At 43.0% G+C, this 18,634-nt stretch overlaps 2 protein-coding genes across 10 annotated transcripts in view; one reads left to right on the top strand and one right to left on the bottom strand.

Annotated features, from left to right (window-relative positions):
* The window catches only part of cacna1db (calcium channel, voltage-dependent, L type, alpha 1D subunit, b), an 80,340-nt gene extending 70,811 nt beyond the window's left edge, over positions 1–9,529 (top strand). For 7 of the 9 annotated variants that reach the window (XM_056424220.1, XM_056424217.1, XM_056424218.1 and 4 more), the window contains 9 exons: positions 73–189; positions 1,139–1,584; positions 3,551–3,577; positions 3,866–4,006; positions 5,025–5,182; positions 5,563–5,675; positions 5,848–5,982; positions 6,111–6,296; positions 6,623–9,529. In XM_056424220.1, the coding sequence (XP_056280195.1) occupies positions 73–189; positions 1,139–1,584; positions 3,551–3,577; positions 3,866–4,006; positions 5,025–5,182; positions 5,563–5,675; positions 5,848–5,982; positions 6,111–6,296; positions 6,623–6,928 (1,629 nt within the window). In that variant the 3' untranslated portion in view covers positions 6,929–9,529. Of the gene's footprint in view, positions 1–72; positions 190–1,138; positions 1,585–3,550; positions 3,578–3,865; positions 4,007–5,024; positions 5,183–5,562; positions 5,676–5,847; positions 5,983–6,110; positions 6,297–6,622 lie in introns of those variants that run through there. The other 2 variants (XM_056424222.1, XM_056424226.1) reach the window with 2 other exon arrangements.
* On the bottom strand, positions 9,269–18,627 carry chdh (choline dehydrogenase). Its single transcript, XM_056424227.1, has 10 exons — positions 18,556–18,627; positions 16,973–17,423; positions 16,231–16,461; positions 15,346–15,512; positions 15,063–15,214; positions 14,865–14,994; positions 13,864–13,998; positions 13,309–13,451; positions 12,167–12,269; positions 9,269–11,473 (listed from the first exon to the last, which is right to left on the bottom strand). The coding sequence occupies exons 2-10, from the start codon at positions 17,392–17,394 to the stop codon at positions 11,031–11,033; spliced, it is 1,926 nt and encodes a 641-aa protein (XP_056280202.1). The 5' UTR covers positions 17,395–17,423; positions 18,556–18,627; the 3' UTR covers positions 9,269–11,030.
* Positions 18,628–18,634: the final 7 nt, after the last annotated feature.

The following is an 18,634-nucleotide window of genomic DNA, read 5'->3' as shown; positions in this document are numbered from 1 at the left end:
TCATGCTGGCACCTGAAAAAAACTGGAACGCAGCAGCTGGCAGGTTTGATCTTATAGCCGATCTCTTTGCAGGCCGGCCTGCGCACGCTGCATGACATTGGACCAGAGATCCGTCGAGCCATATCATGTGACCTGCAAGAGGCGGGGCTAGTAGATGCTATTGGAGAGGAAGCAGAGGACATCTACAGGGTAAACTTCCTTTAAGACCCCCTTCAGACATTGTTCTTTTTTTGTTATTGGTTATTTAAGACACATTTCCTAAATTAAACCCAAATCTTTTTTTTTTTTTTTTTTTCAATTCCACATTTCAAAGAGTGATCTTTCCTCTTTTTTAACTTATAATTACAAATCTAAGATTTAGACGTCCCAGGAAGCCAATTAGATGGGCTCTCAGACTACTGACACCATACAGGTCTTGTAATGGTTACAGGTACTGGAACCCAAAAGCACGACACACAGGAATGCAGGAGGAGGCTGTTTACTTAATGTTTCAGGCAGGGTCAAAACCGGGTGGTCCGTCAAACAGGGCAACAAATCCAAAAAGGGGCAGGCAAAAATCTCAAGTCGGGTGAACAGGCAAACAGGGACGTAACGGGCAGAGCAGAACTAGTACTAGGAATTCGCTGGAAAGTTTGGAGGTGACACACAAGACAATCTGGCAGAGGACAAGTGGAAGTGAGGGAGCTAAATAGTGAGGGACTAATGAGGGGATGGGCTGCAGGTGAGAAGGGCGTGAGGACCAGGTGAAGGCAATGAGGACAATCAGGTGAGGATGACAGGATCTGGAATGACAGGAGAGTTGATTAAACATGTAAACAGGATGAATTTAACTAGGAAGGTGGGGAATTCGTGACAGGTCTGAAGAAGAGCGTTAGCTCAACACGACATTACACAATACTTTGTAATTATTTACACCTATTTATCAAATTTTTTATGGCGGTATAAGAACTAAAAAAGTGAAACCCAACACAGAAAAGAACCCCCCGTTAAGATGAGATGTAACTTAGCTCACCACAAATATGTTGTACCCTTTTTTCAATGGGCACTGCATTCATGCTATTACCCAGTACGGGCTGTGATTTTCAGTACGAAAAATGTAATTTCTCAGTCCTCTTCGGTTTCTCTCGTCTCTCTGCAGCGTAACGGCGGCCTTTTTGGGAACCACATCGGTGCTGATCAGCAAGGTTGCTTTCACCCGACCACGGTCACCCAGCGGCCGCTACAGGTCCTGCCCTTCTCCTGCAGTGCCTCAACTGAATCCACCCAAACAGGCAGGAGAGCCAGTGACGCCGAGAGAGGAGAGGACGTAGAGATGAACTCCTCACCCATCCAATACAACCATCACGATCACACCCCGCATCCGTATCATTATCCTCACTTCGTTTCCACTTGCCATCAATCGCCAATCCCCTCCAATGCCAACCTCAACAATGCCAACGTGCCCTCACTGTCCTCCATGCCCAACGGGAGGCAGCAGAAGTGCTTGCTAAGGGGAGAGCGTCCATCCTCCACCAAAAAGGGACCATCGGTGTCAACTTACAGCAAAGGAGTGCACGACAAGCTTTGGAAGTCACACTCTCCGAGGTCAGTGAAGAAAGGAGTCACACTTTGTTGTTCACACAGCCAGTAAACACCAGTAGTACTCCCCCATAAAACGGTAGAGTTCCCCTTCAAAGGAGAATCCTGGAGCGTCTTATGTGTCAGTTACATATGTATTATCTGTTTTTTGATGCTCATATTTTTTACATCATTGAGAACTGAAATGTTCGTGAGTAAAGACACAATGTATGTCTGATCTACGCATTGAGCAGTTTGAGATGAGCCATGTTGATACACTGCTCAGTGGGGCTTTAATAAAGTGTCTCAGATCTATCTTAGAACAATGAAAGACAAAAGACATGTTCCATAGAAACATTCAGCAGGACCAGATGTCATTGCTCCATGTCGAGCAGACTTACACACCTCCTCCCACACAGCTGTGTTGGAGACACATTTCTGTAAACAAAGCTGTAAAGTTCAGAATGAAAAACGTAACGTTGAGGATACTGTCACGTCTCGCACGTAATGGCACGGAGACAGGATGACGTTATCAAGCGATACTTTATTGAATCATCCACCAACACAGACAGACAACTCTTCTTATCAGCTCGGACATTAACAACGACAACGGTACCCGCCAACCACACCCAACATCCGTTTCCCGACAGGTTAACCCCACCTCCCCTCTGTTCCGCTAATCACTGGCACGCCCCTCGACCAGCATGCACGCTGCCACACCGTGAATGACGGCTTATATCTCCAACTGGACAGAGCCACTTTACAGGGTCTCTACATTACACATGGCTACAGGAGTCTGTGAACCCAACTCACAAGTCTGTCTGAATGGATTGTGCACAGGCTCAATACACGTCTGTGTCACAAAGCCAATGGTGATTTGATTAGCGTGACCTCATATACTGGGCCCCCTTCACGCTACTTCAAACAGTTTCCATCACAGAGATCTGTTCGTCAATGTAGAATATTGTGTCTCCACGAACAGGTCACTGATACACAGGAATGGCAGAAATACACAAAGGCCAAATTTAAAAATACAAAGTTTCACGGGTATCGTTTCCTGTGCCAAAGGTTCCAGCGAGTCGTGCTTTAATTCAAACATTCCCTAATAGTGATGAATCACAACAAATAGCTTTTGTATAAAAGTATCACCTCATAGCCCCCTCCCGTAACTCTTGACTGTATTCCATATTCCCACCCAAAATATGACTCACAAAATCACACACTTGACCCATCGCATGATCCCCTGGTGGACATAACTAATCTCATCTAAAGTCTAAGTTACCCAGCTGAAAGGTGCTTATATTTTTTCGGATTTAGAGATTTTGTCAGGGCTAACGCCACAGGTAGCGAGGTGCAGGAGCTCATGCGCAGAGGAATTGAGGACTTAGTGTAGATTAACACAAATATGCTCTTTAATGAGTCAAAAGTTTCTACACACAAAAACCAACAAAGTCCAAAACGGGGCAGGCAGAGAATCGGGGTTCAGGGCAGGCAGGCAGGGTCAGATACGACAGACGGGAAGACGGAAAAAAGACAACAATCCAGCAACAGACAAGGGAAAGAGTGGCACAATATATAGGGGGGAAAACAGGTGTACGACATGGAAACAGGTGTATGACATGAGACATTAACGAGACGAGAGTGGCTGGGGGCAGGTGCAGGGAATTAAACAATCAAGGAGACAGAGAAGACACAGAGAAGACACAGAGAAGACACAGAGAAGACACAGAGAAGACACAGAGTACACACAGAACAGAACCTTACAGATTTGGGCTCTACAATTGAACTTAATTTATTATAATAGCATATTTAGATTACAGTATTTTCTCCTGTAACCTGAAACCATTCACATGATATCCAGCATGTACAGAGATGTACTTTTGTAAGCGCTTATATTTTGTCCTCTTGTCATTGCATGCTCACTATCCTTCCCTGATCTCCTGTTGCAAATATTCCTGTTTGTCTGGCTGCCCACTTCCTCTCCTCGGAGCAGGACGCGCTACTATGAGGCCTACATTAGGTATGTCACGATGTTACCGTCGTTTCTCATTATCCTTTTTCTTTGTGGCAACATTTTTTCACAAGACCTATCTGTGAACGTTTCTAACTTGCAAACAAAGAGAGACAATGTGTGTCCATCTCTAAGCATCAGTCTGTGAATGAGTACTGTGGGGAATGCAGCTCTGAGGCCTCGTGGTGTTTCAGTAGAGTTGTTTTCACAGTATTAGTGTGTCAATACACTGTTTTTACCATACGTATAATTGTCAAAATGGCACTAATAAGTGTCTCTTTGGCGTTACGATGCCAGGTCAGAAAGCGGCGGTGGGCTTTACTCCACTATTCGCCGAGAGGAGCCCGGGGGTGGCGACAGCGATGACGAGCGAGGGTCGGGAGAGTACTTCAGCGGGGAGGAGTTTCACGAAGACGACATCCTGCTCACTAAGGACAGGTACTGTGATGCCAACTGATCACGAAAAAGCCTGAGAACCAGTTCCCAACCACATAATACAGACATATTAAATTGGGAAAATAGTGCCTTCACAATGAAAAAAAATTCCTTTAAAAATATAGAAATAGGCCTTTTCGATAATAAGGAAACGTGTTTCCAACTAAATAATCAAATAAAGCCTGCATGAGTTAGTGGAGCACAAATAACAAACACTGAGATCGGCCCTGATGTAGTTAACCTCCTAGTGGAATGATGATCTTTCATTTTCACTCCAGCTAGTTTCAGAACACAAAAAACTAAAAAGAATCACCTTAATCCGAAAAGTTAAGACAGCAAAGACGTCTCAAAGGGGCTTAGAGACCCGGGGCCGTATTCACAATACGTTTCCAGTCTATAAGTGGCGACATTGGTTGGCATGTAAATCTATAAACCAGTAAGTAACCTTTTTGCATTTTTCCAGCTGCTTACTATATTGTGATCACTTTCATTTCTGGCGTTATTATGTGGGTCAGAGATTGTGAGCGTATCTGAGATCAACATCAAACATTCGCCCTGCAGGATCTAATCCGTAGCGTTTGATCGACTCGATGTTTGGAGAATATTTCTCCTTCCGCTTTGTCTTAAAAAATTGGTGATCTTGATGAGCCGACAATGAACTCAGGGAATCCTGACATTCAGCTAAAATGAAGAACATTGCAGCGAGTATCCAACAATGAGGGACTGCACAACAACACTGTCACACCTCATTAAACACCCACGATGATACGGCTGCCATGATGGAGTCTTGTTGACGTGACTTCATACAATAATTTCCTTGTGGCTGAGAATGTATCTAGAATGAGTCCCTGTGGTCCATTGTGCATCCGTGGCAGCATGCTCACCAGTAACAACATAACAATGACGTCAACTACTTCTTGTTTCCAAAGATTTGTATTAACTATGTGATATAAAAATATTAACTTTTTTTTACAGAATTCTTTTGGCTCTATCACTAAAACAAAAACAATTTGTTTAACAGGTTGTCCAACAAGGACCAACATGATGAAGATGGTGACTGTGACCTTGGGGTTTCCAGCGGCGACCACCAGTCTGATGGTTGTTATGACGATGACCAACAGCCGATCTGCCAAGTTGGCAGGCGGTCGCCCAGGAGGTGGCTCCTCCCGTCACCTCAAGGTGACCCTCAACAAACTGTCGTTCAGTATTTTTAAACTGCCGATGAGCGATTGACATTTATTGACACTATCAGTTCATGTACAACAACTTCATATGGTCCTCAAATTAAATTTAGTTGACTCAATTACAAAGATTGAATGCACCAAGTTTTGTTTACCGTCATTTAGATGCATTCATTATCATGAATATGTGTAAGGAAAAGGTCAATCAAATTAGTACGTGTTATTATAGGCATTTCATGAATGTGCGTGAAATGAGTTTTTCTTGTGCTTCGTTCAACTTCGTTGTGCAATACTTGTCTCTGTATTAACTTTTCTGTCTGTAACCAGCGTTGGAGTGCAGAGCGTGATCATATGTTTGGTTCTTGTTGGCTTTCTCAGCGTCCAACAGACCGACATTCAGCTTTGAGTGTCTTCGTATAAGAAGCAGTCAGGATGACGCCCCTCCCTCTCCGTCCTGCACAGCTCTTCCACTACACCTGGTGCAGCAGCAGGTACACTCACGCGCCTCTTTCTTCTTCCGTCTGTCAATATTGTGACGAAAGAATAAACCGTATCGTGACAAAACGCAGTCGTTACAAAGGTAAGCAGAGCACCTGTAAGGGACCTGCTTTGTCTTTTCTCACCAAACCCAAACATGTCGGGTGCAATTGGATTGAACCTCAGGTCATGGCGGTGGCCGGTTTCGACGCCAGCAGAATTCACCGTCTGTCGCCGACGGGGTCGCTTCGCTCCTGGGTCACGCCTCCTGCCTCACCCATCAGCCGCGGCTGCTCGCCTTGCTACGCACCGCTCATACAGGTCTGGTTCCCTGCGGGGTACAGAGATGTGTGAAGATCAATCTGATCATTTCGGTCAGTGACAAAGACTGGTTCACTAATAACTCAGTGTGTGTGTGTGTGTGTGTGTGTGTGTGTGTGTGTGCCCAGGTGGACTGGCGCAGCCCCGGCAGCGTCAGCAGCCTCCCCGGAGCAGTGACGAGGAGTTCTTGGTACACAGACGGTCAGGACGGGCTTCCCGGCCTCAGCCGCTCTCCATCACATCTGCAGCTTCCTGCAGAACGCTGCTCACACATTCTGCAAAAGAGAGGCAGCGCCAACAGCGTGGTGGAGGCTGTGAGTACAACGCATTTTCAACTTTGACTACTTTGATGAGATTTTCATTGGATAAAAAAAGACGTTTGAACTTCATGTTGATGTGAAACCAGAGAGCAACATGAAATGTGGCATTTGTGAAGCTGAAACTGAAAGTCCTGACACTGCATCAACCAAAGGACCATTTCAGCTTCATAGATCACAGAAATTATAGAAATTACAGGGAAATTATAGTGTTTCTACATTTTCCTGAGACCCCCATGGGGACCCTTTTCAAATTTGAATGTGAATGTATAAAACATACCCATAAAAAAACCATCTCTTCAGCTTTGATTATGTGTCCTCAGGTGTTGATCTCTGAGGGTTTGGGGAAATACGCCAGGGACCCCAAGTTTGTGACAGCAACCAAACACGAAATCGCAGATGCCTGCGAGATGACCATTGATGAGATGGAGAGTGCCGCCAGCAACCTGCTGAACGGGAGTCTGGATAACGGCACCGCGGGGGGAACGGGCAGCGTCAGCTCTGACCTGCTGGCCACCACGCATGTTAGAGACCGCAGTATCCAGGACTACAGCGACGAAGAGCCGTACGTGGCTCTGAAATGCGAGGAGGACCTAACCGATGAGATGATATGCATCACGTCGCTATAGCAGCGGCTCACACACGGGATTATTGAGTTTTTTTCAATTGAATTTCTACTTCTATTCCACAGTGAGCGGATGTCTCCGTTCAGGAGCATCCGGCAATAGACAGAACATGGAGACCATGGAGGGACAAGAGAACAAAGTGCCTCGTTTTCTCTTTCTGTGCAGAATGGGAATGTAGGAAATATGAGAAAAACAGACGTGAACGAGCTGAGAGAAATTCAGCAAATATTGAGAGCAGAGGAAATCAATCTAACTCGGGAGTTAGAGATACTCTCCAAACGGTGTTTTCTATTTCCTTTATGTCAACAGAATAACCTGCCAACCCAGAGCTCCTCCCATTCATTTCTACAACAACATCCATTGAGGATCAAGTGAAATACTGAGAGTTGATCGTAATGATGGTCTTTTTCTGTTTCAATGGCTTAACATGTGGGTGTCGGCATCCATATTGAGAGTATAATTGTTGCCCTGTCGTTCTTCTGCTCCTCCGACTAAAATTGTGTGACCATGTACAAACGAGGCCGTGAATCGAGCATCCTTCACTCGATGTGAAGAGACAATGAAACTGAATTAGTCACCGTGCTACACGTGTGAAAAGCCAAGCTGGCTTTGCAAAGAAAATCTGTCGTGCTGCAAAATGTCTTTAGTTATCCGATGATTCAAAGATTCCCTGTATTCAGTTGGAGTTTTATGTCTCTGTATATACGTATAATGTGTGCTTTTAATCTTTAGTGATCATGGTAACATATGCTGGTTATTAACATGACAATATGCCTCCATGCTGCAACTCAAATAACAAAAAAAGTGATAGAAATAAATAAATATATATATTTCAGTAGGCTGATTTAAGTTCAGGTTTCAGGGTTAAATGTTTCTGGTCGGTACTTGACTTGAAAGGGAAATCACATATCACTGAAAAAAGACTTTGTCCTCAGGCATATGCTTCTGTCTCGCATGCACACTGATAAGAGAAACATCCCCTCCCCCCTTTACAACAACATCAGAGATCTGCAGCCATTCGACTAACGCGGCCACTTCAAGCTGCCTGGACGAAAAGGTTTCGGAGGAACGTTCCATGTCACACTTGTTTGCATCGTGACCCTTATCTTTGATCAAAGCCCCTTGAAGACTGAGGAGTCTCATTCTTCTCAGACCTGCTTGAAGCTATTTGAATGCGAGAACAAAATATGAAAATAAGACAAACTGCCTGAGAACATGACTGACCAACAGCTGTAAAGGACATGTTCATTTATTATGCTGCAGCAGAAAGTCATCAGTCTGACATCATTCTGTAGTCACGCGTGGCTTGGCCTCCCGGAGAGCGTTGCTTCCGGGCCATTTCCCTTCCTGTGAACGCCACATCACTTTTATTGGTTTAACTTGCGATGCAGCATTTCAATCTGAGGGCATGTTTCATGATGAGTCGGATTATTTACAAAGATCTCCGACACTAAAGGGCCTGACTTTCGACATATTGTATATTTAAAAAGCCGCAACAGGCAGGGAGACTTTCCTGACTATATATTAATTCTGTATATTTGTGTTCTTGGAATGAAATCATGTTGCCTTTTATTTATTTATTATTTATTTTAGAATTATGTTTGTTACAAGACTCGTGAGTGTACAAGATGTCTACACAATGTGTTTCTCTACCACTGCCAGCTGTAACAACGTCTTTGGGGCAACGATTACAAACTCTGGGGTCGTGGTGGGGAAATCTTCTTTTTTTTCCTGAATTTAAATACTGTTGGGCAACGTGCTTGATCTGTGCAATCAAAGGGCTTGTTCAAATATCAAACCAAAACAAGGGATCACTCCTGACAGAAGGTTGATGCCAATATTGAAAAGTTTTCTTGCATAGACTTAATAGTGAATATACCAGTTAATTTGATCCCAGCTGGAGTCTAAAAAATACTAACATGTCAATTATCTTAAACTAAGAACAATTTTAAAATATTGTTATTAGCTCTGTAACTAAATGGGTGTCAGAGCAATTGGGGCAACGGCTGAATTTGCACAAAACTATACAAAAATGTATATATATATCCATATAGTTAAAGAGTCAATCAGGTGAAACATTCAAATTTTTATAGATTTGCGCTGTAATTGATCGTAACCTACTTTCTGAGTTCTGATAAGTGATCTGAGACTCAAGTCACCTCAGTGTCTGAATGAAACAGAATCACACAATTACCTTTTTTAAATCTCTATATTACGGTTTTGGATTCTACTGACTTTTTCAGAAGCATTTTAGAGTACTTAAGACTTCAAAAGCCATATGACACAGAAATGTGTAGATTTGCTGCATATCCATCTGAAACAAATCAAAATGATTGACCAACATGACTGTACAGTCCAGTTTATTTTGAGTCAATACAATCAAAGAGAGAATAACTGACAGCCAGCAACACCAGTACAAATATTCACCTGCTGCTTATTCACAGTACTAGTATCAAAATGCATCAACATTTAGACTTTTATCAGAAGAAGCAGTGACAAAAACAGCTGACAGCTTTATTTTTTGTACTGGTCCACTGCCTGACAGACATCTATGAAATGACAATGTATAGAATCTGTATAGTGTTAATAAAAAGTGATGACTTCTGCTTTCTATCCATTTGTTGTATGGAAATCAAAAATATATAACTCTATCTACTCTGTAGCACAAGTACTAGTACCTTATAGATTTTGTACCAATGGAAAACAAAAAACCCTGTTTTGTACATTTTAATTCTTGACAATGAACCTGATGATAATTTTGGTAAGAATCACTGAATAAAGTCACGAGGACAAGGTCAGAACAGCTTCTTGTGTTTGTTTACAACTAACACAATAAGAACAATCATTTTCCTTCATTAGGACCCAAACGATTCAAACATTCATGTAATATAGCACAACACTGCATAAAATGTAAACAATAATTGTCACTGTAATAAAGATACTTAATAGAGTAGTGCAAGATTGTGTAAGACACAATTCTATTAATTCTAGCAGATATTAGTGTTTATAATAAAAACATTTAATTTAAAGACTGTTCAGTGAGGCTGTTTCTAAAATATACTTAACGTGTATCTTTCCTGTCTGGACTGAACCAGCACACGTCATGAACACGATGACTTCACAGGCACAGGTGGTCTCATCTGATCAGATACAAACAATACTCTTCAAAAGCTTCTCTGCAAACATCCACGATACAATAAGAACAATTGTATAAACAGTGAAATTGAGAGCTCTTGTATGTATATTTTGCACTAAGAGTCTTTCAGCACCACACTCGCCAGATACGCTGAGCTATTATTTGCATGTCCTGCTACTGAGATAAAATAGCTGGCAAACCACCCTGAACCAAAAGGCAACTACAGGCTGTGAGCTATAATTACCTTCGCATTCAAAATGCGGAAGGTAATGTTTTGATCGCCGTGTATTTATTTATTTGTATGCGTGTTACTCTCATAACTAAAAAAGTATGAAACCGAATCGCATGAAATTTGGTGGGATGATTGGTTATTATTCGGGGACCATTTGATTAGATTTTGGGATCGATCAGGTCAGTCATGAAAAGGTCAAAAACTTTTTTTTACCACAGCGCGGTCAATTTTTATTCAATTGGCATGCAACTAATGCCAAAATGTTCATAATTCAATGCCCAATCTTGTGGTATGCGAAGGTATGCGCTCTACCGAGTGCCCGTTCTAGTTAATAATGCATTACTCCCGTTCATTCTGCTATTGCCCAATACCTTTTCCATGTTCGCTTCATTTTACTGGAATTGCTTCAGCTGATAAAACCTTTCCGCTGATACACAGATGTGAGGGGAATCTACACGAGTACAGCTGTCAACATTTCCAAGAAGCACTTTACCATCATGTTCACAACGCAGTTGCAATTGCTCAGCATGTTTCCACTTCATGCCATCCTGGAGCACCAAGACTAAATTAAATAAGAATTTCACATGTAAACTGCTAAAATTAACATATCATTATGGCTTTGAATTGAAAACGTGTAGGTCAACCCTTCATAATTGTTGTTGGCCTGTGACTACACATCTAATACTGAAATTGATCAGCTCCTGGTCAAACACAGAATACGGCGATCATTGCGTTGTTCACCCTGAACTCGTTCCCTCTGCTGATCGCTGCGTGGCGAGTGTCGGAGGTTGGTACACGGGAACCCCCGGGTCAACGAGAGGACGGCGACCTCTGATGATGTCGGCGGCCTTCTCTGCCATCATGATGGTCGGAGCGTTCAGGTTGCCGCTGACGATGCTGGGCATGATGGAGGAGTCGACCACGCGCAGCCGCTCGAGCCCCAGAACGCGCACACTGGAGTCGACGACCGCCGTCGGGTCGGATGGCGAGCCCATCTTGCAGGTGCAGGAAGGGTGGTAAGCGCTGTCAGCTTTTTGGCGGATGAAATCGTCAATGTCGGCGTCGGATTGGACCTGAGGACCAGGCTGGATTTCGGGACCACGGAACGGGTCGAAGGCCTTCTGGGTAAAAATCTCTCTGGAGAGTTTGATACACTCCCTGAAATCCCACAAATCATCATCTGAGAGGAGAGAGGAGATGCACGTTTTTAAAAAACTGGCTATTGTCACGACGCTATTAGAGTGGACCCAAAAGCACGACTCAGACAGGAGTAACAAAGATTACTGTCTTTGGTTGGAAACAGGCTGGGGCAAAACCGGGAGATCAGTCGAAGAAGCAAACAAATCGAAAAAGGGGCGGGGCAGAGAATCAGAGGTCAGGGTAGGCAGGCAGGTCAGGAATATACTCTAATAACGCTGGAGAACTTGGCACGAAAACACAAGACAATCTGGCCGAGGACAAGTGGAAGTGAGGGAGCTAAATAGTGAGGGACTAATGAGGGGATGGGCTGCAGGTGAGAAGGGCGTGAGGACCAGGTGAAGGGAATGAGGGACTAACGAGGGAGTGATCAGAGGCAGGTGAGGGGAGTTGGATTGACGAGATGGTGTGACAGGATGAAAACAACTATTACAAAAAGGAAGGCGTGGAGCTAAACTGTTACAGCTATATTATCAGCAGTGTGCTGTCCAGCCACAACAAATACAGTAGAATTCTTTCAAATATCAACGATCCTTGCAAACGAATGGCCAGCCCTCAAAAGGGAAGTGTTGAAGCAAAAATATCAAGCAAAGTACCTTCAGAACTAAAGTGTGCTCTCTGAGTTATCTCAAACCTTTGCTGAAGTTCTCTGGACAGTTCAGTGACTCAATCTTACCGTTGGAGAGGTAGTTTGGCTGGAGGATCGGGTGGTCCAAAGGGTTGGCGCTCTTCAGCTTCATCCAGCCGATGCTGGTGCTCCTCATTGGTCCAACATGAACCTAAAACACAAACAGAAACACTCGTCTCTGTTTTGTATTCACAACGTCTTCCATTTGTACTGCGGACGGTGAGGAGATATGATTTCACTGGAAGAGGAAAAAACAACATTATTTATTGTTATTTTCTGCTCAATAAAAAAAGATGAAATAAAGTAACCGCACTTTATGAAGACCATTTGTTTGTTGTCTTTTGTAGTTATACAGATAATAACATCTGTATTATATGGATGTTACTTAAGTAACATTGGTATATTATTAGCACACTATAATTATATTTATATCGTGATGTTTACATATTTGTAAAATACTCAAAATATATTTCAAATATACTTAAAATACAATAAAATATAATTTAAGTGAACTATAGGCAAGCCTATTAGCACATACACAGTCATGTACTTAAATTGTACTAAGTATACTTTGTTACAATTTAGCTTGACAAAATATACTAATTACACTTGAAAGTGTACTTAAATACTATTTAATCCCAATTTAAATATATTAAGTACAAAGTTAGTTGTTACAAAATAGCACACTTTAAGTATAATTATGATGAGAAGGGCTTCAAGTACACTCAAGTATGATAAGATTAAATAAACTTTATTTTTCACCTGGGTTATTCTGCCATTTCCAGTGTTATTGGTTTTGGCACAAAGCTTTTTGTAGCACTTCACTAGAAGCTTAATTTCACGCTCTGTTTACAGGATCTCTTGACTCTTTCCTGCAAGGTATCCTTCTCTGGAAAAGAGCCTACAATTAAGGTCAATGATTCACCTCTCGGGAAAGTCCTAGAAAGCTCCGGCCTTTTTATTGTGGTTTTCTGTGGAATGAGTCGACACATGAAAGAGTAAACACTCTCCTTTGTGTCATATGAATTATGGGAGGGTTTTATCTGATTAGTCATACGGTTGTGTGGTTGCACAGTGTGCAGGAGTTCTTGGGAATGTAATCTGAAACACTGTTTACAAATAACAAACACACAGACATATCCCTGTACGATACCACCCTGAAAGCTCCCATACGCACTAAGCACACACACCTGATACGCCTCGATCTTAGAGGCAACTCGGCCGTGGTCGATGACCTGTGAGGGCAGGAAGTGAAACTGGATGTCGGGGTGTGCGACATGTGGTCGACTGCGGATGAACCCTCCGCTCTCCAAGTGGGCTGTTGCTCCGTAACCTAAGGAACGGTTGTCATGGTGCGTGAGACGGTGGGACACGGTGTCATCAGACAGCATCTGTCTTCACTGATAAACGTGACAATGACAGATGACTTCATCCTCACGTTCTGCGTGATAATGGTTCAATGTGTCAGATCTGGCCAGAATTTGTATATAAAAAAGGTTACAAAAATAACTCATTATCAACTGAATGTAAAGAAGTGAGAGTGTTGACGTATAAAAAAAAACCAAAATACTTCAAACTTCATTATCTCGATGATTTAAGAATTATATGAACACAGTTCCTATCACTGAACTTCAATGTACTAGGCCTTGAAGTTCAGGGCAAGAAATGTACAGAAACTCATTATTTTATCGAACATTCGGGAGAATGTGTGCGTTACAACATGCATGTGTGGGTGCTTTGGTTACCAGTGAACAGACTGAGCCACTCCAGGCCTATCTTAACCATGAGGAAAGGTTTCTGGGCCTTGTACAGGGTGATGGGCTGAGTGCACTGCTGCTGGATGTACAACTCCAAATGATCCTGCAGGTTACTGCCAACGCCTGAGAAACCACGGAGACAAGAGGAGAAGATAAAGAGAGGAATGAATACCGCTCATGTTGTTACCTTCGCATTGAAAATGCGGAAGGTTATGTTTTGATCGCCGTGTATTTATTTATTTATTTATTTGTATGCGTGTTAATCTCATAACACAAAAAGTATTAAACCGAATCGCATGAAATTTGGTGGGATGATTGGTTATTATCCGGGGACCATTTGATTAGATTTTGGGATCCATCGGGTCAAAGGTCAAGGTCATGAAAAGGTCAAAATCTTCTTGAATCGCATGACATTTGGTGGGATGATTGGTTATTATCCGGGGACCATTTGATTAGATTTTGGGATCAATTGGGTCAAAGGTCAAGGTCACAATCTTCTTTTTATCATAGCACGGTCAATTTGTATCCAATTGGCATGCAACTAATGCCAACATGTTCATAATTCAATGCCCAATCGTGTGATATGCGAAGGTATGCGCTCTACCGAGTGGCCGTTCTAGTTTATTTATTTATTTGTATGCGTGTTATTCGCATAACAAAAAAAGTTTTAAACCGAATTGCATGAAATTCGGTGGGATGATTGGTTATTATCCGGGGACCATTTGATTAGATTTTGGGATCGATCGGGTCAAAGGTCAAGGTCAAGGTCATGGAAAGGTCCAAATCTTCTCTTTACCATAGCACGATACATTTGTATCCAATTGGCATGCAACTAATGCCAACATGTTCATAATTCAATGCCCAATTTTGTGATATGCGAAGGTATGCGCTCTACCGAGTGCCCATTCTAGTTGTCAATGAGTCAGTCTATCTGTGTGTATTTGTGTTTGAGGTCACACAGGGTTCTTTTCTCTCCTCATTGTAGTTACCTGGTAAGTGCTGAACCGCAGCGATACCGAGTTGTTTCAGGTCATCAGCGTTTCCCACCCCAGACAGCATGAGAAGCTGAGGGGAGTTAATGGCTCCCCCGCTTAATATCACCTCTTTATCGGCGAATACCTGAAGAGAGAATAGAGAAACTAATGGTGAATCAATACTAAAAGTGATGGTAATGCTGTCCATCTTACCCTTTTCGTTTGTCCTTTTTGTGTGTACTCTACACCAACGGCACGGTTGCCATCAAACAGGATCTTGGTGGTCAGGCAGCGCACCTCCGTCTTCAGGTTGGGTCGACGCAGGACGGGTCTCAGGTAGGCGCTGGCTGTGCTCCACCTCTTTCCTGGACAAATGTGGGCAGTGAGATGTAGAGACTATTTAACGGTTGGTTCAGAAGAGATGTATAAATACAGCATTGTGGTTCTCAAGTGTTCTCAGTTGTTATTGTATTTCGTAGTTCATGTTTTCTTTAACCTTTATGAATGGTCATGTCCATCCAGCCCAAGCCCTCCTGTTGGTGTCCGTTTATGTCATCCGTGAAGGGGTATCCTGCCTGTTGCCCCGCCTCAATAAAAGCTTGGTGAAGAGGATGGTTGGTCTTCCCTCTGGACACATGAAGAGGTCCGCTGCCCCCCCGGTACCTACAATACACACACATTCATTGAATGTGTCACAAAGATGAGAGCATTTCCCTTTCAAAATGCAACAATGTGGGTGTGTATGTCCTTATGAGATGGCGTTTGAGTTCAAACACGCAAAGAATTGACACAATTTGGTTATTCAGTCCTACGAAGATTATGTTTATGTAACACTGCAGAATAAACTTCCTGTCAATGCATGATAATTACAATATCTGATTAATTAAATTACGTAAACTTTTTTTCTAACAAAATGTAGCATATAATAAAATCTAATTTCTCTGTGTTTTCGTTATAACACTAATGGACACATTCATCGCTCTCGTCTGTGATATCTACCTCCCAGAATGTCCCCTGAATGGTCTGGACAGAGCTTTTTATCATTCTAGTTTGAACAAGCATGTTTATATCTGCGCTGCCGTTATCCTTCCTCAATTGTATATACTGAAATTAGATTGGTGACGCATTGCTTTGTAGCTCCTGCAGCTAGGTCCTATGTAAAAAGAGTTTTACTGTGCCACACATTTAAATTACAATGGATTTACCACCCAGGATGCATTTTGAAGCATTGTGAGTCTGTGGCACGGCAGCACCAACACCACCAGACTTAGGGTTCCCTTCATACTCGGTCTATGCATATTACAATTATTTTAGGTCAAAAGGGACCCTAAGAGCATTTGGATGAAAAAAAGAATGTCCAGCAGATATCTTTGTTTGGTACCTGTTTTCTCCCAGCTCATGACACTGAGCTTTCCTAAAGTAAGGCAGGCAGTGTTCGTAATCCCAGCCCTCGGCCCCCTCCCTTTGCCAGCGGTTGTAGTCTTCAGCGTGTCCGCGGATGTACACCATGGCGTTGAGAGAGGAGGACCCGCCCCAGACGCGGCCCCTCGGCCAGTACAGCACCCTGTTGTCCATGTGGGCCTGGGCTAAAGTGTGGTAGTTCCAGTTATACCTGAGGAGAAATGAAAACAGATACAGCACGGCATCTGGTCGGAACCAACATCTGTCTGCTTACTGGATCTGGACAACAACAGCTTGGTAATATGTTATTATATGGAGACTGATATCTACATGCAGGACTAATGCGTTGATATAAAGTGTGTGTGTGATATATGGATGATTCATTAGTTCAATTTAATGATATGAATTGTTTTCTCTTGATATAAAATCACAGTTTGACTAGACTATGTTCTTATTCTCCATCTTATTCATTTCATATTTCCAAAATATATGCAAGTGAGTGGAATAAACTCCATGAAGGCATTTTACAGATTTAAAGGACTGAGCTGTATGTACAAAAGACACAATAATGTCTTTTGTGTTGACATTATTTGCGTGTAATGTTGACATTATTTTTGTTTTCCCGATCTGGGAACCGTTGTAGTAATGAGTGACAAGGTAAATAAAGTAGTTTGACACAAAACAGCAACAACACATTTGTGAAAATGATGGAACTAGTGTACTTGTCATCACAGAGGTTGTAGGTCAACGCAGCCGGCATGTGGATCTTCCATGACAGTTTTAAGTTGCCTAGCAACATGTCCTTAGGACCAGCCTCCAGAAGCAGCACAGACTCATGGGCATCCTCACTGAGACGGTTGGCAAGGACGCAGCCCGCTGACCCTGCCCCAATGATGACGTAGCTGTAGGACGGTGTTTTCTGATTGGCTGTAGCTGATGAAGTGTTCCTTCGAGCACCTGTTGCACTGAAGCATCTGCAGTGGTGGAAGACGGGTCGGGAAAAGCACCGGCCCATATTTTTTGCCATGGGGGCAAATTCTGGCAAACGGGTAAACGAGCGCCTGCCATCCCTCATAAATCTGCCTCCAGTCGCGGTCACAAATCGGCGGGCTCCCGTTTGGCCTGATGTGGCCAAAGACAGCATCCTGGCTCTGGGGGGGTTTTCTTCATTCACTGTAAATCACAACAGAACACAGTAAAGGTTTCTCTTGAAGGGACTCAAACTTGAAGAAGACATGTCCAAAAATAACACTCGTTTGTGAACAGTCCTAAGTATGCACATTGTGGGCTACGGAGAGCCTTTTGTCTGACATGGTATTAATCATTACTTCAACCACACCTTGTCCTTCGCAACTCTCCAGGCACCTTGGAACTAACCCCCAACTCTGCATGTGAAGCCCGGACCCACAGTTATTTTGGTGCCTTGGCTTATTTCCTGCTGTTCAGGGGAGAAATGTATCCACTAACTTTGTATTGCTGAACTCCCAAATGCTTAAATTTTATTTGGGCACATGGTCTTATGTCTCGGCTACAGTCTCACTTTTTTATTTAGCCTTATAAGACCAATTTCTCTCTTAACCCTCGTCGGATTAAGAGAGAAATAATGATAATTGTGTGCAGAGGAGCAACATAAATATGTTGTCAGCGTGAGTGTGTGTCTGGCATTGTAATTGTATTTATTTGGGGGGGGGGGGGGGTTCTGTAGTGCGTTAGGGTTTTTTCTGTGGTGAGCAAGTGTAGTCTGATACTCATTCAGGCCCGGGAGGGATAAGTAGGTCAGGACTGTCAGAGCAATAAAGCAGCCAGTGCGCAGCAGTTTTACTGATAAGCTGAAATCAGTAAACAGCCTGAAATGTCGGTAGAAAAAAGCTTCAAAGAGCAAGATATGTGCAAGTTTCATCAATTTAGTTTGTATGGTGAATCTGAAATACTGCAAAAATGTTTACGATTAAAGGCCAATTACGCAACTGTTCGCGTATCAGTGTAACGGTCTGTAGGTCTGTCTGTCGGGCTGCAGGGTTTATTAAACACGCTTTAAATGCTCCACTCGCGTGAGAAGACGTGTCAAGTGTATAACATCTTAAACCGGGTGAGGCAGGTGTTGACAGGCTTTCCCCCGGCCTTAATTGCCCGTTACGTTAGTTTGGATAACACGTATCTGAGTGGCCCGCGGTGGACAGCAGGACGTGGACACCGCTCGCGTTAACTGGATGCAGTTAACTAATTGTGTTTAATGTAAAGCGAGGCAGTTTAATACCGACATTGACGTAAACAACTGGCTTAATGAGCAGAAAAAACCCCTTACCTTTTTTAAAACACTGAAACTGGAGTGTAACCGTGTAAAACCCAAATGAAATGCACGACTGCTGTGGGCGGGGTTTAGT

The sequence above is a fragment of the Pseudoliparis swirei genome, chromosome 9 (assembly GCF_029220125.1).
Source record: "Pseudoliparis swirei isolate HS2019 ecotype Mariana Trench chromosome 9, NWPU_hadal_v1, whole genome shotgun sequence".
In the NCBI taxonomy this organism is placed as follows: Eukaryota; Metazoa; Chordata; class Actinopteri; order Perciformes; family Liparidae; genus Pseudoliparis; species Pseudoliparis swirei.
The sequence above is the reverse complement of the archived record's forward strand: the minus strand, read 5'-3'. Positions and strand labels throughout refer to the sequence as shown.